Raw genomic sequence first — 23,978 nt, 5'->3', positions numbered from 1 at the left:
TTATCTATTGCTGATAAGTCGTGGGCCAAAATTGAAATTGAATGCTCACCTAAAGTTCTTGTAGAATCAGACCTGCTGTCCATTAAGAAGAATATACAAATAGGATTTATTAATGAATGCAAGATCAATACTATATTTTAATATGTTCACAAAGATATAATAATAAATAACATCTGGCTCAACCCCTTCCCTTACCAAATGTAGTCCAACGTTTGCCATATTAGGAATGATTTGATGTGAACTACAAAATATAGGTCTGAAGTCCCATTACAATCTCTTCTCCTCCCCCTGACTTTTTAAGGGTTGCATTACTGTTGTCACCATCTATTTGGAAAATGTATAGTTGTAAATTGATATAGGTTGGTTTAAATGGTAGCCATTGGTTGATTCCTGTGAACCATAAATCCTTTACCTGAAGGCCCCAGTGCCGAGGGAATGACTGTATTTCAGGACCAGTATTTATTAGATTCCTGTGGCAGTCAAAAAATCCGAAAAATGCCCCCAATTACAATGAGATACTACGTAATCACTTATGCCAGAAATTGAAATAAACCATTCCCTTGCTGGTACTTATTAGTTCAAAGAGGTATCCTGTGAGGATTCATTGTGGCGATCCGAGTGCATTTCGCTCGTGGCTGCCATTTTCCTTATTGTTAAATAGCGTATGACGACAGCATCATGACGTGATGACGTTGCCCACACGGGCTGTGCGCAAAGCACATTTGGGACTCGTAGTTCCCAAAAAGGACCCAGTCAAAGATTATTCCTCCTTTCCTGAATTTGGCATGTTCAAAAAGTATATTGAATCTGGCCATTTAAATACAAGCAGGCATTGTTGATGCACAATACACTCTACTCAATTCCACGCATGCTTAACAAAACAAACCTTTTAAAAATCTCCTTTTTGATAATTACAAGTCGCATTTCTTACATTAGAAGCCAGATCCAAGAATGGATGCACACCAGCACCTATTGTGATGTAATTACACTACATATCGCCAAACAATGTGTATACACTGTGTACGTTCCAAATCATATATTGCATTCTAAACATTCATTATTTTGGAATTTAAAAAAAAGATTTGCTGTGGAACACTGTCCATAAGAATTTGTAAACCCACACTTACAATAGAGGCATTGCATGATGTTTGTACCGAGTAATATATACATGATGTTTATATCAAGTAATATATGAACTCAAAATCAAATATCTCATCCAGTGTTCTAACAGAAGCTTTTCTAATATTACGAAAACACATTCATTTCGTGCTCTGTATTTAAACCATCTATGGTGCACCTTAGGTAAGAAAATACATTTACATCCCATCTGTCACAATTTGAGCGTTAGATAACCCCCACGTTTTCCACATATGGCTTTCATCAGACCACTTTAAGGAAGGCATGGTATCAAAGTAAGAAAGACACAAGTGACCACAGTTCAAGGGTGTTTATTGAACTTATCAGGGGTGTGATAAACGCCTATCTAAACCTAAATCTAAGATGTGAGCAAGCTACGGCCATTAAATGATAATAATGCAGTCCTAGTGGATTCTTGTCAAAAGCAAAAGGGCCTATACTAAAACACCTATTGCAAATCCTTACTGCTAAGTTACAAATAGTGTGGGGTAATATTCATAAAAAAGAAAAGTGATCACAAAATGATAAATCGGTATGTTTAGGCCGTTGGCCTCCCTTCCCCGTGTTTTCAGCACGGGTCAAGGTGGTTCACTCGAGTATAGCACACTCTTGGGCTTGTTCAGCACGAGGACACCGTTCTATTACAAGCATCAGGGCCTTCTATGCCCAAATCTCTTACGTTATCAAAAGTCTTGTGATCCAGAGGGCCTGATGTATCAAACAAACGAAAAAGAGCATCTCCCCCTTCTGGGCAACCTTTTCCACCTCCAGACCCTTCTGCCTCTTCCCTATGGACTAGGGAGAGATTTGAACAATACATGGACAAAATGGCCCAGTTTATTGACTTTTATGACCGGTACATTACACCCAAAAGACCCAGGGAAGAGGACCTCTGCCCCATTCCTTACAAACTGCTGAAATTCCCCATCTCTGCACAGGGTACCAGGAGGATATCATGGATGTCCCAGAGGATCCAACACAGGAGGATACCTATGAGGACATGAATCCCTTTGCACCAGACACAGCTGATCAGGATCCAGACTGAGATCAAGATCAGGTGGGGGATCAGGGCCCTTGGCTATCACCAAGACATACCTCTGACCCAGACATCATCTGTCTAGATCCCCCTTCTTTGCCTGCACAGAGGTATTTGTCACCTGTTGACGACCAGATGTTTAATGCTATTTTAAAAAGAACAACCAATCATTTCCAGATTGCAACACATGAGGCAGCTTCAGACTTTGTTGAGGATATCCTCAAGGAAAAGCCTCCGACTAGTCAAGCCATCCCCTTACTGAACTCTATAAAAAGGCACCTGGCCCCTTCTTTGTTGTCGCAGTCTCTCACACAGGCGGTCAAAATTATTCTGCCCATCACCTTCCGACCCACTCTACATAAGGGGTCATGCTACACCGGACTTCTTGGTGGTTACTACCATTCGGAAAAGGTCGGGGGTTCCACTCACTGTCCTCGGCGGAAGCCCCTTTGGACACAGTCTGTAAAAAGCTAAGTGACCTGGATAAACGGGTCACCGCCTCTGCAGCCTACTACTAGGATCGCAAACAATACCGCTCTCCTAGCAAGTTACTGCAATGTCCAATGGGGCCTAGCCCAGGAGGGCCTTCAAGATGTCCCAGAACCCACCCGATCACGCCTGCTGGCGGTTGTGGCTGAAGGCAGACAGGTTACCCATAACATATTGAAGAACATTCTGGACTCTGGTGAGACCGCTGGACGCGTCCTAACCCAAGGGAACCTTACTTAAAAGACACGCCTGGTTAAAAGAACTCCGGCTTTAAACCCAAGACGCGGGCCTCTCTGATCAACAAACCAGTTGAGGACTCTAACCTTTTTGGGAAGGCTGTTGATGACGCCCTAGAGACTGCGAAAAAAGAACACGAAACACTAAAGTCCCCGGCCTCCACCTCAAAGTGACTCGCCGGTTCAGGTCCCCTTCCATGCTTCCCCGGTCGGGGTCATTTGTCATCATTCATCCACCCCTGGGAGGTGATCACTTCAGAACATTGGGTACTAAAGACCGTTGCCCAGGGGTACTGCATCAAGTTTCACCGACCACCTCGATACCACCCACCAAGGAACATACGACTGTCGCCAGAACACCTGTGTATCCTGCTGGAAGAGGTTCAGGTCCTGCTGGAAAAGGGCGCCATAGAAGTTGTCCCCCCTTCTCCAGGTAAATAAGGGTATTTATTCAGTGTATTTCCTTGTACCCAAAAAGCATCTCACAATGCGCCCTGTTCTAGACCGGTGCCCAGCAAACAAATATGACAAACCTCAAGAGTTCAGAATGACAACACTGCAGGAAGTAATCCCACTCCTGCAGCATGGGTATTACATGGCCATATTGGACATGGACATGAAAGATGCATACTTTCATATTTCAATGTAGCCAGCGCACAGAAAATACCTCAGGTTCATGACAGAGGACACCCACTATCAGTTCAAGGTTCTCCCCTTCAACATTGCCTCAGCACCAAGGGTATTCACAAAGCTACTGGTGGTAGTAGCTGGTCACCTGCGCAGGCAGTCCATCCCAGTCTATCCTTAACTCGACGTCTGGCTCATAACAGGGGATTCGTACGGATCATGGCATACAAATACCCAGAAAACTGTAGATCTTCTCTTGAACCTAGGATTCTCTATCAACGAGAGAAAATCCAGTCTAGACCTCAATCAAGTCAAACAGTTTCTGGGGGCTCTAATCGGACCAAAAACAGCCTTGTCTTCTCCTCCAACGAGAGGGTTCAAAACATGCGGTTTCAGATCCCACACTATGTAGCCAGTCACCAGGTGACCGTACGCAAAGCCATGCGACTGTTGGGGATGATGACTTCCTGCGTCTACCTAGTTCCTCACGCTCGTCTGTGCATGCGCCCCATGCAAGAGTGGCTCTCGAGCCAATGGTGTCAGGCCAGCGGCCAGTGGGAAGATCTAGTGGTGGTCTCGGCAGCCCTCATTCAGTCTCTGCAGTGGAGGTCAAGGGAAATCCTTCTGCAGGGGAAGACCTTCACCACCCCCGCAGTAGAAGCCACTCTCACCACAGGCGCATCTGACGGGGGGCTCATCTCCTTCAACAGACATGCACACCATGTGGTCCCCAGTGGTAGCATCCAATCACACCAACCTGTTGGAACTGCTAGCAGTGTTCAAGGCCCTGAAGGGGAAAACAGTTCTAGTCCTCATGGACAGTATACGGCCATGCATTACTTAAACAAACAAGGGGGCACTCACTAGGGCTGTCCAAACTGTTCCAGAACATATGGAAGTGGGCTCTCAAACACATGTTCCTCCTTTCACAACATGTTTCAGGGGAACTCAATCTTCTGGCAGACATACTCAGTAGAGACTTCCATAGAGCGCGAGTGGCGGCTACAGAAGGACATTGTACTCGTTTTTGCAGAATGGGGCTTCCCAGAGATCGACTTATTCGCCACTCTGGAGAATGCCCAATCCCCATATTATGCTTCCAGGTACCCTCAGAACCGCTCCAAGGGGAACGGTTGGGGAACAGACTTTGGATAACATGGTCCGGGATATTTTTCTATGCTCACACCCCCCACCCCCCCCTCACCACCCCCCATTCCTCTGCTCAACAGAATAGTGCACAAGATGCACCAAGAATAGTGCACAAGATGCACCAAGAACCAGTCAGGATGATTCTGGTGGTACCTATGTGGGCCCGCCAGCCTTGGTTCTCCCATCTCATGGCAATGTCAGTCTCCCCTCCCAGGAAGCTGCTGTGCCCATACAACATGCCGTCTAAAGACCATGGGGAACACTACATCCATGCCCTCAAACTCTCAGCTTAGCAGCCAGGCTCCTGAGATCATAGACTTTGGGCACCTCCAGCTCCCTCAAAGATGCTACTCCAGCAAATGGAAGCGCTTTGTCATCTGGTCTAATGGCAAGGGCATCAATCCTATTGAATGCTCACCTAAAGATATTTATTTATTTATATTACGCTGGTCGCCCACAGGCATCGGGGCGCTACATGAAGACTCAACAGACCTAAAGAGACTAACGTGGAGACTGGACAGCATACAAAAGAACAAAATGGCTGGGAACTATGAAAGTAGTAGTTTCTGGGAGTTATTTAAAGAGGTAGGGTTTTAGCTTTTTTCTGAAGCTCAGAAGGTTGGTTTTTAGTCTTGGATCTACAGGCAGACTATTCCATTTGACAGCTGCGGATATGGGGAAGGCCTTACCCATTCCGTTTGATCTCTTGTGAGTGGCTCCTGTGATTTGGCCTCTGTGTTCAGATCTTATATCGTCCTTTACCTAACCTACCTGTTAGATTCAGGACTGGTTTTCAATTCACTTAAAGTCCACTTAACTGCACTTTTGGCATATACCACGTCCCAAAGCAAGGTTTCATGGTGGAAAATTCCTGTAATTAAAGCCTTTATGGAAGGGGTAAAAAGACTTTATCCCCATATTTCCAACCCAGCTCCCGAGTGGGACCTGAATGTTGTTCTTACCAGACTAATGGGACCTCCCTTTGAACCCATGCACAAGGCTAGCCTTAAAGCACTCGCCTACAAGACCGCCTTTCTGGTGGCTATCACCTCTATAAGGAAACTTGGTGAACTGCAGGTCACTTCAGTTCAGGACCCATTCATCACGATTCACAAAGACGAGGTGGGTTTGCGCACACACCCTTGCTTTGCGCCCAAAAAAAATCTCAAAGTTCCGTGTAAACCAGTTCATAGAACTACCCACCTTTTTCCAGAACCCCGCTAACGTGGCGGAAAGAAGCTTCAACATACTGGATGTATGGAGAGCGGTTATCTACTATCTGGAGAAAACAAAGGCCACTAAGAAAAACAAACCAGTTCTTCATCTCGGTGGCAACTGGTAGAGAAGGGGACCCTGTCTCTAAATCAGCTAAGTGGATCGTAAACTGCATCACACTGTGTTACACTCTTGCCAAAAGAGATCAGGGCACAGGGGCTACCATAGTATTCTTTGCAAATGTTCCTCTTGATTCCATGTGCAAAGCAGCAACCTGGAGTTCTGTACACACCTTTAAACACCACTACTGCCTAGATACACACTCCAGGCCTGATTCTCAGGTGGCACAAGCAGTGCCAAGACATCTCTTCTACTGTTCCTTCACACATCCCACCACCATCTCTGGGTACTGCTCGCTAGTCTATGTACAGCATGTGATTTTAAGCAGATTCACAAGCATCAGAAGACATGCATTACTCACTGTAATTGTCATGATGCCTACCCCCAGGCATCAGGACCAAGGCCCTCAGCTCTGGGAGCAGGCATCCAGACATTTGTTTAAACCTCAGCAGCCCCGGCTAGGGGCTGTCAGGGTTCAGTCCTGGCGCCATAGGTGCCAGGCTCATAGACTTTACTTACCTGATGCAGACCATGCTGCAAAAGAGTCCAAGCCTACATGAGGCCTGGATGGGACTATTTTGTTACAGGGACTATTTTTTACTCGGGCGTGGCTCTAGGGAACTTCTTACCTGGAACTACTTTGGAGGCTGTTTAAACCACACCCGAACAGCAGCACATGCTTCGCGTTATTCTGCATCCAGCAGCGTGACGCTCACCGTGCCTGCAGCCAGCATCCAGTCTTCTGCCACGCCCGCCTCGAATCCGGAGCTCCTAGAATAAAGAAGAGGAAAAGGACAAGGTTAGAAAACGAACTTATTTCAAATTCCTCACCTAATTCCAGAACCATTTCATCTCCGGACCTGGAAAGTACATCAGTCCTGCACGCGTCGCTTCGCCAGCTCCAGCACGCCGCCATACTCACCAGTTCTCACTGCATCTTTCGATCCGGCACTGTCTCCATCATTTCTTCGCCGTAATCTGGCACCTAGGGGACACAAGAAAAATCAAGGTGAGCCAAGGGAATCAACAAATACAACCTCTTACCACCATAGATTTATCTGATTTACCACCGGCGGTATTATTCCATAACTCCACATTTTCATATGCCGCATCTGTAAAGAGGGAGAAAAACAACACGTTAACACATGCAATAGTTACCGGACAGCGTTGTGTAACACAGACTCTTACCTGAACGCCAGCAGCAGCTACGAGACCTTCTTCTCTCGAACTCAGTTGCAACTTAAGGAACGAAGGGGACAAGAGTGAACATCGGGCACATTGAACTGTTTGAACTTGATACTTACAAATCCCGCCAGGGACTTCAGAGTCAATACTTACCGGAACTCTCCCAACGCCTTCAAACCATTGAAGTAACTGGTATCTACGCGCCCCTGAAAGACATGCAGGATGGAGAGCTCATCTTTTACGAACATAAGGTGAGGTTACTAAGGGGATATCGGAGGTGATTAGTGGGGGAGAGCGAGAACAGTTGGGAGGCCATCACTAAAACCCACAGGTGGTTAATCCCTGTCTCCACTTGCAGGAAAATACTTCTTCGGGTCCAGCAGACAAGACTAGGCGGGCCAGTCCAGACAGTCATCTCTGCACTACGCATCACGTTGAAGGAGACCGCAGCTGTCCGGGTCCGATCGACACCCCTGTGGGGTCCAGGTGAGCATAACAGTAATAGCATTCCTGATGGTTGTATCTGCTTAGATTCACATGTGCCCACCCTTCCTCCCCTCGTGGAGTAGAAGGAACATAGACCTCTTACACCTTCTCTCTTCTGTACTCGCTCACGCGGACTAGAAGGCTCCCTCACGGCAGAAAAAACACAACCATAGGGACCTCAACATGTGAGGGATTTTGGATACACTACACGTTAGGGATAGTGTTAGTCATGCCCATGTCAACGTCCCCTTTCGATCTTTGAAAGAAAGATGCAGTACTCCGCAATTTCCACTAGATGTCGGACTATATGCACACCATGTGAATCTAAGCCGATACAACCATCAGAAATGCTATTACTGTGAGTAATGCATGTTGTACTGATCCTGAAATACAGTAATTCCTTCGGCACTGAGACCTTAAGGCAAGGGATTTACGGTTCATGGGAATCAAACATTGGCTACCATTTAAGCCAACCTATATAAATTTACATCTATACATTTTCCAAATGGATTGTGACAACAGTAATGCAACCCTTAAAAAGTGAGAGGAGGAGAAGAGATTCTAATGGAACGTCAGACCTATATTTCGATGGCCACATCAAATCATTCCTAATATGGAAAATTTTGGACTACATATGGTAAGGGAAGGTGTTAAGCCAGATGTTCTTGATTATTATATCTTTGGGAACATATTAAAATATAGTACTGATCTTGCATTCATTAAGGCATCCTATTTGTATACTCTTCTTAATGGATAGCAGGTCTGATTATACAAGAAGTTTAGGTGAGCATTCAATTTCAATTTTGGCCCACGACTTATTAGCAATAGATAATATGACTATATATTGAGGAGGCGCACATAATATCTAACTAATATCACTTCATATTATATATTCAAAAGAATATGTTTGGACTCGTTTGAGGTGGTGGTGCGGGTACAAAGCATGCATATCCCAAGGGGCGCTAATATAGATCAAGGTATGCTGGTGCACAGTCCACCCAGCTCTTTCCACTAATATTTAATTGGAGTACTATTATATCATAACTTATATCATATTATTTGAATGTATTTGCACATTTTGATGCATTGTGCTATTCACTGGTTTTGTAAGATTTTGTGTGATATCTTGTGACACTAAGCAATTTTATATTTCCTACGTTTGTTATTTTCTTTTGACTCTCGTCGACTCCCTAATATGGTATGTATTTTTTATCTTATATTAATTGCAATATACATGCAATGCATTTATGTGATTTTATGATAAATAACGATATGGAAATTACGCCAATTTATTTTCAAATGTTGAACAAACAGCCTTGAAAAAGACAGAGTTGAAACACGTGTTGGCTGTTGATTTACTTTTTGGCTGCATCTACATCAGATTGAAGGAATAATTAAGAATATTTCAAACAATTCACAAATCTCTACAAATTTCATAATTTTGAAAAAAAAAGTCTTGCATCAATTGAATCAATGATATTCTATTTGAGAGATTGTAATTAGACTTTTTTACTTTGTGGCTAAGCGCGAAGTGCTAGTAGCACCTACATACAAGGGATAACTCTGCTTAGTTATGCCTGTCAAGACCCCACACCCAGTGTGGGACTCCAATGTGTTTCTTTCAGCTATAGCCCATAAACATATCAATAATATTGCCACATCAGACATTAGTTTTGTCACTTGGAAGGTGGCCTTCTTAGTGATGGTGACTTCAGCCAGAAGGATAAACGATATTCAAGCATTGGACTACTCAAAACCAGGTACAGGCTTCCACAAGGTCAGGGTGGTCCTCCAGACTGGTGGTCCTAAGTTCTTGACTAAAATAGTCACTTCTTTCCCCATCAACTGGAACATTTTGTTGCCAGTCTTTTCTCAACCCAAAGTTTGAGACTGAGAGAGGGTTATTCCTATTCTGGACATCAAATGTCCTCGCAGGACAAGGCCCATGGTGTTGTGCAACGCAGGTGTGCAGGAGACGCTTCTCATTGATATGTAATACGTTGCACCCACGTCCGTGCATCCAAACCTTTAAGAACCCGAGGATCGGACCCTCTGTGGCAAAGCCCTCGCAGGACAAGGCCGCAGTGTTGTGCAACGCAGGTGCGCAGTAGACACTGTTCGTCGGTACGTAATACGTTGCGCTTAGGTCCACGCATACAAACCTTTAAGGACAGAGGATCGGACCCTATGTGGCAAAATCCTTGCAGGACAAGGCTGCAGTGTTGTGAGACACAGGTACGCAGGAGCGGCTGCTTGTTGGTACATAATACATTGTGCCTCCGTCCATGCATCCAAACCCTTAAGAACTGAGGATTGGATCCTGTGCGGCAAAGCCCTTGCAGGACAAGACCACAGTGTTGTGCGACGCAGGAGTCACTGCCTGTCGGTACTTAATACATTGCGCCTACGTCCACACATCCAAATCTTTAAGAACCAAGGATCGGACCCTCTGCGGCAAAACCATCGCAGGACAATGCCGCAGTGTTGTGGGACGCAGGTGCGCAGGAGACGCTGCTTGTTGGTACATAATACGTTGTGCCTACGTCCACGCATCCAAACTTTTAAGAACCGAGGTTCGAACCCTTTGTGGCAAAGTCCTCACAGGACAAGGCCGCAGTGTTGTGAGACATAGGTACGCAGGAGACGCTGGTCATTGGTACGTAATACATTGCGCCTACGTGCACGCATCCAAATCTTTAAGAACCAAGGATCGGACCCTCTGCGGCAAAGCCCTCGCAGGACAAGACCGCAGTGTTGTGCAACGCAGGAGTCGCTGATCATCGGTACGTAATACGTTGCACTTATGTCCACGCATCCAAATCTTTAAGAACCGATGATCTGACCTTCTGCAGCAAAGCCATTGCAGGAAAAGGCTTTGGTGTTGTGCGACGCAGGTGCACAGGAGACGCTGCTCATCGGTAAGTAATATGTTGCGCCTACGTCCACGCATCCAAACCTTTAAGAACCGAGGATCGAACCCTCTGCGGCAAAGCCCTCGCAGGATGAGGCCACATGTTCTGCGACGCAGGTATTTGGCAGTGAAAGGGTAGCAGCACAGAGTACGAGCACGCAGTGCAACCTTCGACAAGCAATTAGCGAAAGGTAAGAAAGGTGTGGGAAGGGGGAGCGGCTACTACTGCTCTGTACTAAACTATCCAGCCTTTGTGCGTACTTCACCTAACTGTCTCCTGCACCGACTGGTTGCTTGGCTACCCACAGAGTCTCACTGGGTACCAGGCTCCCCAGGATAAGTCTCTGCTGCACTGTTACCGGGCCTACCACGCACTTAGCGGCTGTAACTGTAACCTCTACAGTCCCCTGCCTCCTTGCACTTACCCAGAGCCGCGCTGCCCCTGGTTGCACTTACTCGGAGCAATGCTGCCCTGATTGCATTTCCCCTTCCCTCTTCCTGGCACTTCCCCCTCTCCCTTCCCCCTGCCCTTGACGCTGTTGCACTTGCACGATCTGAATGACACAAGGCCTAGTAAGATTGTTTGTATTGTCCTCCCTCCGTCTCCCCTCCCTTGTCTCATCACACCTAGAAACCCTTGTGTACAGGCGCGTTACAAATGACATATATCATATCAGGAGAGCCTCGGAATTCTATACTCCAAGGACAAAAGACTTTCAGAAGGATGGGGGTTATGAGAGGTCAAAGTTAAGGAGACCGACACAAGGGTGTTTGGTTGACCAAATGATTTTAGTCAAATATTAAAAGGGGTTGGAAAAATGCCTCACTAGCCCTAACTCTGAGGGGTTTCCCTGCCTCAAGAAAACTGACTAATAAGACAGTTCTTCTCAAGGTGTCCAAAATAATATGCACCGTCCTGTGTCCAAAACCTATTCTGAACCTCGCACCCAAAATGCTAGAAAACCTACTACAAGTAGAACATAAAGTGTCTCTTGGCTGTTGCTCTTACAGCCTTCCTTAAGTTCCTCTTGCAGCCTTCCTCAATTCCCATATGCAAAGTTCTGAGACGAAAGTCCACGAACTCAAAGTAATGTTTGCTTACTTGTCAGTTTCTTCCTGTTAGAGGAAGTGGCTTTCTTCCAGCAAACGGAGTCCAACAATGCCAAGGGGGACAATCCACTTCCCCATGTCTTTCCATTTACGTAGTTTATAGAGAGTAAATGTTGTTTCCCTGGCCGCTGGCAGACTCTGTTTACTCTCTTACCAAGTATTGTCAACAACCTTATTTGCTAGGATCACTGGGACGAGGAAGATCAGTGATTTCAACCACTGTAAGCAATTCCCTTCATTGCCTGTATGTCTTTGTTATTAGGTCTCATTGTTTGTGTTCCCAAGTAATGTAATCTTAATGCCTGTTTTGGCTTGGGTACTTTTGTCGCAAATTACCGGTTCTCACTATTTCCTGATAAAACAAACAAATAATAACCTCTTATTTTCCTGTCTGTGTGACTTCGGACCCTTTGCAGCTCTGCTGTGCACCTTTGGGTCGTCTGGTTACTTTGCTCTGCAATGGTGTGCCGTTGTTTCCCTGCTGCGTTTCTATTAGATGCCCGTCAGGCCTCAGCTCGAAGCTGTTTTCAGCATCTCCTATCAGGACCTTGTGGTGTTGCAGCAACGCCAACACCAGTCATTGCAGGATCATTGTTCGAGAGTTTCCACGTCACCTTTCCAGCTCTGTTTTGACTTTGCAATGTAGGACACTTTTTAACTTCCTCCTGTCGGTACTGGTACCATTTACTAAAGCTCATTTCCCAGCTCCCATTTTATGTTAGTCTCGGATATTGGCGGCTTTACCAACTACTTTTTCTGGCCCCTGCAGGAGCCTTTCAGGTTTGGACGCTGTCCCTCACTTCGCCGGGGTCTCCAGGCGAGCCAAGCTCCCTGCAAAACCATCTCCCCACTTCTTAGAAGACCGCTCTGCTGCGGGACTCCGAAATCAGTTGGCAGTCCCCCTGCTTGGCCCCTCGGTCTTCAATTCCAACTGCCACTTACAAGGAACACCACCCACAGCAGTCAAGCTCCTGGGCTCCCAGGGGATGAAGCGTCTGCAAGGCAAACTGCTCTTCCACGACTCTCTTCTATTCCAGTGCTCTGCTTTTGTTGTGTTCCAATGCCACTACTTCCACTACAGCTACTGCAACTGCTGCTGCTACTACTGGGGTTGGTTTCACTTTTTCTCTTTGCTTTTTATTGGATCGCTATACTCAGTCATCAGGTAACAAGTAGAACGTTGGTAGCAGTTCTGTGTATCCTCATGTGGCCCCCTCGTCCGAGTACAGACAGCAGATCTAGTTGGTATTATTTTTGAATATGCTGCTTGGTATACCATATGAGTGTTAAAATTAGTGAACGTGTAGGAAACCTTTTTGTTATGTTGTTTTCTAGGGATTGGAGCCGTGCTCCCTTGTTGGAAAAAAGAGGTATAACCCCTGGCTTCGTGACAGTCCTTTGGTGGTGTTAGGATGAACACGCCCAAGGACTAAGGCTTTCATAGCTCTATGTGCACTTGGTACCTGGTTCGTGCTATATAAAAATGTAAAACAATTGTAAAAAATCATGGACTACTCGGTCTTCCTTCTGCAGGCATTCTATGCACGCTAGCTCAAAGGCGGTTGATATTTGTGGGCAGACAGGTCTGCAAAATCTATTTGCTTGAATAGTTTACTTCCACCCTTAGGAGATGTATGCTTGGCAATCTCCCAGAAGTACGGAGTAAAGGGGATGAGATGCTGTAGTAAGTAAGGGTTACTCACTTTAGGGACTACAGTACTCCTAGTCTATGTTCCCCTTTCATCATGTGCCCCACGTGCGACTCCCCCTCCCCCCTTAAAAGATGTGATAACTCATCAGAAGTGGGGGAAAAATGGGATTGATGGAGTTGCTGCTCCTAGGGGGAAGGCATGCATCGAGGTCACGTGGGCACTGGCTTTGCCCCCAAATGTTACATTTACGAGGAAACTATTTATGCAGAGCAAAAATGTGCCAAGAGCGTCCAAATGGGACCGACACCATAAGCATGCAGGAAATTGAGTATAGCCTAGGAGTACAGTAGTCACCACAGTGAGTAACGTTTACCTTTTCAACAATTTCTTAAAAGAATCATGTTGTTTATTTTTCACCAAAGTGAGTAACGTTTACATTTTCAACAATTTCTTAAAAGAATCATGTTTATTTTTCAGGCGATGAGGTTGAAATGTTCAGGCAAAACTGTATCTATGAAGACAACTTGAACATGAGTGCAGATAGCCTTTTTCCAGACCAAAGTTCTGCAAGCCCCACAGGAGACAGAGATGTCAACTACCATGGTGGAGAGATGTTCAAGCTCGATGGATTTGGTGATGAAGGTGCAGCTGGCGACATGCTTGGTATATCTTAGTTTGATATTTTTTGCAGTGAAAGTCCGATTGCTTCATGATTTCATTTGAAATGTGTAGACCTTCAACAGACTTTGGAAGCTGAAGATCTGTTGGACAACAGAGTGGGTGAAAGCTTTCAGTCTTAGTTTTTCTTTCATCCCTTTTATGTGTTTCTTCTCTCCATTTCTGCACAAAAATGAAAGGTTCTTTGCTGATGGATGTACTGTTTTACTCTTTCTCACTGTTTTACTCTTTCTCACTGTTTTACTCTTTCTCACTGTTGATTGAAATGCATTTTTGGGGATAATGTTCCATATTTGAAGCTTCCTTCATATTTCAAGGTTACTTATTCTCTTGCAAATAGACTTTGTAGCTATTTTGTTGGAACAAAGATTGTAATACCCATAGGGACTTTACTAAGCAACTTTGGATCACAGCATGTCGTAGCCTGTTTACACTTTGGGCTTTGTGCCTCACTGCCTTTGCCTTTCATGTTTCTGCAAGTTCACATTCAAATGTATAGTGTCCCCCCAGCCCACATAGAGTCCTTGTCTGAAGATATGTCTCTGCCGGCACAGCTTTCACCCAGCAGTCGACCCCGTAAGCGGCCTCAACACCAACTACCAGAATCTCCGACCTTCCCTCCGGCCTCCCGGACAGGCCGTGTTGGGACAGGGTAGTAGTGCTGACTTTCTTCCAGGTCATGCAAAGCGTTTGACGAGGAAGGCGACCAATACCTTTCAACCTCAAACCATTGGGGCAGACCCACGACCAGGGTGACCTGACCATAGGACCGCAAGATTCGGAATGAGATCTGCTCGTCGGAGAGCTGATCTAATGACCTTGCATCTGACCTTAGATATGCGAGCGGTCTCAACACGTCCCCAGACTTTGCCATAGCTGAGACCTCCCAATATGATCACCCAAACTCAGCCTTTCAGCAAACAATCCAAAAAGTGGTTGATACTTTGGGGCTTGGAGCTACATCTAGGCCAGTGCAAAACTGAGCTCACAAGACATCTTGGACATGGACCCCTAAAGCGAAATGGTCCTTGTATTTAACCCGGCTTTCTTTGACCCAATAACTATGCGTGGTGATCGCTTTTTTGGTGCCGACGGTTAACCAAGACCCAGCGAAGAAGTATAGGGCAGCTTCGATGGATCCGATGTACCACTCTCGGCATTTTGCTTCCAAGAGCCTGGTGGATCAAGCGCCCCTGGCCGGCCCCAGCTGATCAGTTATCACTTCTATACCCCTGTACAGAGTGAAAGTTTAATGCCTTTGGCAAGAAAATCATGGGCAGGCAGTGCGGCTCTCAAGGCTATTAACACTTCATGTGCCTTTGCAGAGTTTTCATATTGTTTGCGGAAGTTGTCATTGAGCCACCGGTGGGTGAGAACAGAGACTGGTTTAACAAGCTGGTGGAAGACGGTTCGGAAGCAGCTTGTCAGGCACTGAAAACGGATCTTGACGCAGCGGATTGCATGGCCAAAACCATGGAGATTGCCAGTATTTTCAGGCATACATGGATGAGGACCTCCTCCTTCGTTGCAGACATGCAAACCAAATTACTGAGATACCCTTTAATGGAGTTCAGTTAATCGAAGCAAAGTTTAAAGAATCTTTGAAAAGATATAAGGATTTTAAAAAACCACAGCCCAGTCTTTAGGACTGGCGGTGCAACAACTAAGAAGTCAACCCTTTTCCCTCACGCTCTCGGCTTTCACTAGGCGCTGCAGCTTTTGACATTTTCAACAGTTCACGTACCGAGGAAAGTCTTGCTTCACAACAACTGGAGGTTGAGAGTATTCACATACCGAGAAGAGGAAGGAGCACGCTTACATCGGGATCAATGAACTTCACTTCTGCCATTGGCCTTCAATTAGAAACCTCTTTGATTTCTCACCTCCGCACTCCAAGGATCTCAGGTTTTTTGAAGGCTTTGGAAGACTACTTCAGAAGCTTGGACCCTTCAAGTAGTTGCTTCCTGGTATTGCCTGTGACTCTAGGGCGGTGAGTCTGTTCTGCAAGACCCTCACTAAGGGTTTGGGCAAACGGGATGAGAACTCCCAAGGTAGAATGAGAACTCCCTTGAAGGCTGTACCCTCCGGCTATATGGGGGCCAAAGAAATTGTAAAGGTGATCAGGCCTTTTTGTTTTTCTGACACCCCTTCTGAACTCTCCTCAGACTTGATATCTTGTAATCAGAAGCATGTCAACTTTTGTATCAGAGGCGCCTGTAAAAACACTGAATTCCTCGATAGAGGAGGAGATTCCCTGATGCCAATGTGAATGGCAGGGGAGGAGACGTGCAGATCTGCTGCTGGAGTGCAGCACAGGCGTATCCTGGAGGTGGGACCACTGCGAGGGCACGGTGGGCCAGAAGCCTGGGAAACAGAGCTGAATCCAGGAACGCTGGGAGAGAAAGCTCTTCAGCCCCCGTACCGAGAAAGGCAGGAAGAGAGAGAGAGAAGAGGCCCAGAGGAGGCCACCGCAGGTGGAAACGAACGCTGCCGATAGCAGCATCACTGATATACCCTGGCGGAAGCACTTTAAGAGAACAGGTCCCCCGTCGCGCCCTGGGGATGATACAGGCACGGACACGATGACGATGGAGGCGACGACGGGACGTGTCCCCCGTCGCCCCCTGCTCGGGCGTCCCCGCCCGACGAGATTGGATACTTTCATGCCATGATTTCCAGGGCATCCGAGCTTTTCCAGCTCTGCCCAGAAGAAAAGAAGAAAGAAGGGTTCCTTTACCAACGGCGCGAGGCTAAAAGGAAGACGGTCCTCGTGGTACCGCTTCTTGATGACATCTGGGATGAGGGGCTCGCCCTTCTCAAGAACCCTGCCACGGCGCCGGCAAAGAGGGACCGGTACGAGAAGAAGTACCGGGTCCCCGATGCTGCCCCCTTGTGCCTTCGGGCACAACCTACCCCGGATTCGGTCGTCTCGGCGGCGGCAAAGAAGAAAGCTGGGGGGGCATCGGCCTCGACATCAACTTCCCCGCCGGACGGCGAGGGCAGGATGTTGGACACAATGGGACGACAGATCATCTCATCCGCAGCGACGACTATCAAGGCGGCCAACGCCCTGGCTATCGTAGCCCGCTACGACAGGGAGTTGTGGTTCAAAATCGCCCCTCTGTTAGATTTCCTTCCGGACGCCAAAAGGGCTGAGGCCATTGAAATCCTACAGGAGGGGGAGATTGCTTCGGACCACGCCATCACGGTGGTAACGGACATCGCCGACACCGGTTTCCGTCAGTTGGGCAACAGCGTTTGCTTGAGACGGCGTGGATGGCTCAAGGCCACGAATTTCCGCCAGGATGTACAAACCAAGGTTTTGGACATGCCCTTCGACGGGAACAACCTGTTTGGGAAGGCTGTTGATGAGTCCCTTCAGGCCATCAAGACAGACACAGAGACTGCCCGGGCACTGGGAGTGCTCCAACAACGACGGCCGTCCTTTCAGAGCTCCGGAGTCAGACAAGGTGCCTCCAAGGGATCCGGCAGTGGTTCCTCCACTTACCGCCAAGCGGCAAGATCTTCGTCCCAGGAAGCCTACAGGGGACGCAGCAAGTCAGGTGGTGCCCGTCGTCATCGACAAGGAGGTCAAGGAGGCAAGGCGGCCTCCAAACAAGATTGAACCGACCGTGGGGTCGGGCCCCCGCTGAAGCACCCCAGTGGGAGGCCGGCTGGCGAGGTTCGTCAGCGTGTGGGAGTCCATCTCCACCGACCGTTGGGAGCTGGACGCCCTGGCCCAAGGGCACGCCCTTAAGTTTCAGAAGAAGTGCCCTCGCCTTCCACCCGTGGCCAGGAAGGAAAATCACGTCACTCAACTACTGTTGGAAGTAAGGGCGATGCTCAAGAAGGGTGCCATCGAGCTCGTCCCAAAGAGGCTTCGGGGCTCCGGAGTTTACTCAAGGTACTTCCTCGTAAAAAAGACAGCAGGATGGCGCCCCATCCTGGACCTACGATGACTGAACAAGTACATCAAGGCACAGAAGTTCCGTATGGTCACCCTCCAGCATGTGCTTGGAAAGCTGGAGGAGGGACGATTTCCTGTCGTCGTTGGACTTTGGACTTGGAGGATGCGTACTTCCACATCCCCATTCTAAAAAGACACTGAAAGTTCATCGGGTTCGTGGTCCAAGGGCGGCACTACCAGTTCAAGGCCCTCCCGTTCGGATTGAAGTCGGCACCCAGGGTGTTCACCAAGTGCCTCGCACCGGTGGCAGCGCGGCTGCGCCTACAGGGGATCCACGTCTACCCCTACCTGGATGACTGGCTCAAAGGGACAAAGGGACAAAGGAGCTCGCCGTGGAGCACACTGCGAAGACCGTCCAGCTGCTCACAGACATGGGATTCTTAATCAACTTTCCAAAATCCCACCTGGTTCCGTTGCAAGTCGCCCTGTTTCTGGGAGCCAAGCTCGACACAGTGGCGCAGCTGGCCTTGCCGTCGGAGGAAAGGACCAGGACCATTCTGGGAAAGGTGCAGCGTCTGCTGGCCATGGACATGGCCAGGGTAAGATCTATCCAGTCCCTCCTCGGGATGATGTCCTCCTGCATCTATCTGGTGCGCCTTTGCAGGCTTCGGATGAGACCCTTACAGGAGTTCCTCGACGCCCGCTGGATCCAGTCGACGGGCAGCTTCGAGGACAGGATCACTCTCAACGAGACGTTCCGTCAGACGATCCGGTGGTGGATTACCCGCTCCCATCTGTCGGCGGGCACAGACTTTCAGACCCCAGCTCACCAGGTGACGGTGACGACAGACGCCTCCCTGGAAGGTTGGGGAGCACACCTTCCGGAGATCTTCATGCGAGAGGCCTTTGGCTCCCGGAGGAGAAGTCTCTCCACCTCAACATCTTGGAGCTCCGCGCGGTGTTCTAGGCCCTCAGGTCCTTTCTTCCGTCCCTCAAGGGCAAGGTGGTGAGGATCTTCACCGACAACCCCACCACGATGTTCTACATCCGGAAGCAGGGCGGAACCAGGTCCCTGGCCCTATCCAAGGAAGCCCAGGATCTGTGGCATTGGGCCGTCGCCCAAGGGATGTTTCTGGTGACTCTTCATCTGGCAGGAATAAAAAACACGATCGCTGACTCACTCAGCAGGGAGCTGCGCTCGTGCCACGAGTGGGAACTACGCCAGGATCAAGTGGATCGACTCTTCCGACGATGGGGCGAACCCGAAATCGATCTCTTTGTGACAGCGACGAATTCCAAGTGCCGGAGGTTCGCCAGCAGGTTCCCCCAGCCGAGGAGCATGGGCGATGCTTTCTTGTCCCCTGGGATGGCCTATTTCTTTATGCGTTCCCTCCACTGCCGTTGCTGCTCCGGCTCATCAACCAGCTCAAGAGGTCCCGGTGCAGGATGATCCTCTCGCAACGGCGTGGCCGAGGCAGATCTGGTTCCCAGACCTTCTGGACTTGTCAACGTCCCCACCAGTCAAGCTGCCGACAGACACAGACCTTCTCTCCAGAGAAGGAGGCGCCATTCTTCACCACAACCCGGAGTCGCTGAACTTGCAGGCCTGGCTCCTGCAGCACTAGAGTTTGGAGGGTACGACATCCCGGCCGACTGCAGAGAGGTTCTTGCAAAGGCCAGGGCGTCCTCAACTCTCAAGTGCTACGGACATAAATGGAAGAGGTTCTCTGTCTGGTGCCGTGCACAGAATATTAACCCTCTGCGGATTACGGCCCCTGAAGTACTGCCGTACCTACTGTCGCTGGCCAAAGCTGGACTGGCTCACGCCTCCATCAAAATACATCTGGCTGCAATCTCCCGATATACCAGGACGACGGGACGGCGTCCTTGTGGTCTCATCGCCTGGTGAAAGAATTCATGAAGGGACTATTCCGATCATTCCCGCCGGTGAAGGCTCCTCCCCCGGCGTGGGAGCTTAATGTGGTGCTGACCACGCTCATGGGGGCCCCATTCGAGCCTATGCATTTAGCGCCTTTGAAGTTCCTGTCGTGGAAGACATCTTTCCTCGTGGCCATCACCTCCGCACGACGAGTGGGAGAGATCCAGGCCCTATCTTGCAAGCCTCCATGCTTGACTTTTCATGACTCGAGGGTGGTGCTGAGGACACACCCATCCTTTATGCCCAAGGTGCGTTGGACTTCCACCTCAATGAGCCCTTGGTGTTGCCAGTTTTCTTCCCGTCGCCTTCGTCGCCGGCTGAGAGGACTTTGCACTCACTGGATGTAGCTAGAGCGCTGAAGTTCTACGTGGACCGCACAAAGAGTTTTCGGAAGACGTCACAACTGTTTGTGAACTTAGGGACTGTGAATCAAGGGAAGGCTCTCTCGAAGACTTCCATTTCCAGATGGCTCTCTCATGCACTGTCACCGGTTGGCAAACCGTCAGCTGCCCGGCCGTCCGAGAGCCCATTCGACCAGATCGATCGCTGCTACCACGGCATTCCTGTCTGGTGTGCCTCTGCTGGACATCTGCAGGGCTGCGACGTGGAGGTCGACGCACACCTTCACAAGATTCTACTGCGTCGATCGGGATTCCAGGGAGGAGTCCAGGGTCGGCCAAGCATTGCTGCGCAACCTGTTTGCCTAAGGTGAGCCTGGTGAGGAGGTAAGAGTTGCTTAATGTTGAGCCTGTTGCCACCTCCCGTGGTTGTGCATGTGTGTACTGCTATGTATTCTCTTATTCATGAGTGTGTGAAACCATGCCAGACCCCATGCTGGAGAAGGAACAAGTTACTTACCTGTAACTGTTGTTCTCCAGCATGGGTCTGGCATGGATTCACATGCGAACCCTCCCGCCTACCCCTCTGCGGCTCTTCACTTGGTCATACTGCCACTTTATGTGCTACCAAATCTGAGGATGGCTGCCGGAGGCTGGGCTTAGGGAGAGGGCAGTCATTGGCTGGGGGCAGTATGACCCAGAGAACAGTGATTGGTTACTACTAAGAAAGACAGATCAGAAACGAAACTGATACTGATTTTTTTTCTATACCGAGGATTCCCGGCCTGACGATGGGGAATATTCATGAGCGTGTGAATCCATGCCAGACCCATGTTGGAGAACAACAGTTACAGGTAAGTAACTTGTTCCTTCCTTAAACTTATAGATAAGGCAGCGACCGCACAGTTACAAGCCCATGTACTAAACTCCGGCATATTACATGTGAAGCAATCGGGTTTTCGAAGTTTCCATGGAACGGAGACAGCTTTATTGGATCTTCAGACATACATGTTGGGTAAACTGAAACATAGCAAGTCAGGGTTGCTGATGTTATTAGATCTATTGACAGCCTTCGACTTGCTGGACCACAAGCTCTTGCTCAACAGAATGGCGTTGGTAGGTGGACTTTCCAAAAATGCCGTTTCTTGGCTCAGATCTTTTCTGGAGGGTCGCCAGTCTCGTGTCCACTGGGGTGACTGTGCTTCTGAGCCACAGACTATCACATGTGGAGTCCCCCAGGGAGCATGTCTCTCTCCCCTGATGTTCAATATTTACATTCTTCCCTTATGTATCGAGTTAGAATCGTTGGGTATCTTTTTCTGTAACTATGCAGATTTCCAAATAGTCTTGAACATAACTGGGAACTATGAGGCTGACCAACAAACAGTAGCCAAAGCATATGAAGTCATAAAACAATGGATGTCAACTAATTGGCTCTGTTTGAATGCTGCAAAAACAGAGCTGATGCCTTTCGGCTCCCAGCATGCCCAATTCAAACTAAGCCCAGATTATAATTGTTTGATGATAGAAGGTGCTAAAATCAAAACCGTAAAGAAAGTTAAGACTTTGGGTACCTATATGGAGGAAAGTCTGGATAGTGAGGCACATGTTACTGGCATCACTACCAATACGAACTACCACCTAAAGGTTTTGAGACAAGTAGCCCCGTTGATTTCGGTAGAAAATCGCATAAAACTGGTGAGAGCAGTAATACTACCTTGCACAGATTATTGAAATCACTGTTGGCGGGAGCTAATAAAGCTGACATCCAACTGTTGCAGAAGATACAAAATGCAGCTGTTAGAATCGTTTTCCAGATGAAAAGCTCTGAACCCACCAGTGCGGCCAGAAGAAAACTTCATTGGCTTCCAGTGGCAGCGTTATTGTTATTTGATGGTCGTAGCTTGCTCCCATGTCCAGATTTAGGATTAGATAGGTGTTTTTCAAACGCAGTTAACGTTCAATAAACACCCTTCAACTGTGATCACTTGCGTTTGTCTTTCTGTTTGATACCTTGCCTTCCTTACAGATGTCTTAGCAGAGGCTTACAAAATCTGGCAAAAGCTGTATACGGTGCAACCCACCATTAGAGAAGCTCGAGGCGTTTCCGGTAAGTTGTGACTCTCGATTCATCCACAGCCACACTTTGCAGCGTGGCTTCCGCGCCGCTCTACACTAAGCCTTCCATGACTGATGGTTCTGCATCATCAACAGCCTTACTAAATAATCAGGACAACATTTTGAAGGTCTACGGTCTCAAGGTTTACATCAGTGCCACCCTTCACTTCAGACAGGCTAACGCAGACACTTCTCTGGCTGTGGCCAACCAGAAACTTTGAAGGGAGATCAGCTATTTCCAGACTTTTCTCCCAACTGAGAAGTAGCAGGCCTTTAAATCTAGCATGATAGAGGCCAATCCCACAACTTCCTTAAAGCGTCTGTACAGAGTTGCTTGGATGCATGCTACCAGATACTCTCAGGAAGTTCAAGACAGAATTCTGGACATGCCTTTCGATGGCCAGGATCTTTTCCATCCCTCTACGGACGAGGAGTTCGATAAGAGGAAAACATCTAGCGGTCCTCTCCAAACCATCACGCAAGCCTTTTCAGCAATCTGCCTTTTCCAAGGATGCCAGGCAGAGATAATTTTGTGGGTTTCTTGGCTACTTAGACAGAAAAGCCAGGTACTCAGACAGGTCTCTCAGCGGTTATAGAAGTAAGCAACCTCGCTCCTCCTGAAAGGGCTTCTTTACGGAATCCTCCTCTGCAGCTTCAGCAGATCGGAAGAAGCAATGACGTGAAGAACCAGGTCCACACAACGCCAGTCGAGTCGACTGTTCCCTCATCATTTTCTGCACTGGCATACTATCTCCCCGGACCCTTTGATGCTGTCTGTACCATATGGGAACCCCATTGGAGATTCCTGAGGTTCTCCATTTGCTGAATGTACTTTCAATACAGGGCTCTCCCATTTTGACTGAACTCTGCCCCGAGAGTATTTACAAAGCAGATGAACACAGGTAGCCAGCTCGCTTCGTCTGAGGGACAGTGCTTCCAAACAGACAGTTCCACCTCCATGTATTATTTGAAAAAGCAGGGGGGATCATGATCTCTCTCCCCCTTTGCTCTTTGGCTGTGAATTACAGTAATTTAGTTTTGTACTGTATTCAGAAGCAATATACCCATACCAGCATACTTATTGATGCAGCTGGTTATATGTTTCTATGTTTTTACAGCTCTGCAATTGAAGCACAGCCATGATCAAGATGCCGAAATGTTCGCCTGAATCATGCTTACGGCTACCTTAATTTAGGTAAGACCGTCCCATCCAGGTTATTAAATATCCTGCCCTCTGAATTACACCAACATCATATAGTAATCTCATTTTTTCCTTCATTTGTTCAGACTGGACTAGGAGTCCATTGTGATTTCCGCCCATGGGCAATTCGACCCGAGGCCCAATCTTTACAGTTTTGCCTGTGGCTTGACCCTCGTCCCCACAGGTAGGCGATGTATATTTAATACACGCGAGACTGATAGGGATCTTTGTCACATCTCTTTAGCTAATATGCTTTTAGCCTCCCCTCATTATCCCTCATTCATTCTTGCAGCACTCCCTGAACATCCAGACTACATAGTCCTTCTCCGTCCTGGCAAAAGCCCTAAGAAGACATCGGCTCATTCAGCCCGAGTATAGGGCCGAAACACCTGGTGTAGATGCTTCCCTTCAAACAGTGTCACTAACTTGTACTGTATTACTAAG

General features: G+C 48.0%; 1 protein-coding gene across 4 annotated transcripts in view; it reads left to right on the top strand.

Moving 5' to 3' along the window:
* Positions 1–23,978, top strand: part of RAD21L1 (RAD21 cohesin complex component like 1) — a 1,746,850-nt gene that overhangs the window by 720,097 nt on the left and 1,002,775 nt on the right. For all 4 annotated transcript variants that reach the window (XM_069650928.1, XM_069650927.1, XM_069650929.1 and 1 more), the window contains exon 6: positions 13,831–14,016. In XM_069650928.1, the coding sequence (XP_069507029.1) occupies positions 13,831–14,016 (186 nt within the window). The remainder of the gene's footprint in view (positions 1–13,830; positions 14,017–23,978) is intronic.

Source organism: Ambystoma mexicanum, chromosome 3p (genome assembly GCF_040938575.1).
Source record: "Ambystoma mexicanum isolate Mex_15411 chromosome 3p, UKY_AmexF1_1, whole genome shotgun sequence".
NCBI lineage: Eukaryota > Metazoa > Chordata > Amphibia > Caudata > Ambystomatidae > Ambystoma > Ambystoma mexicanum.
The sequence above is the reverse complement of the archived record's forward strand: the minus strand, read 5'-3'. Positions and strand labels throughout refer to the sequence as shown.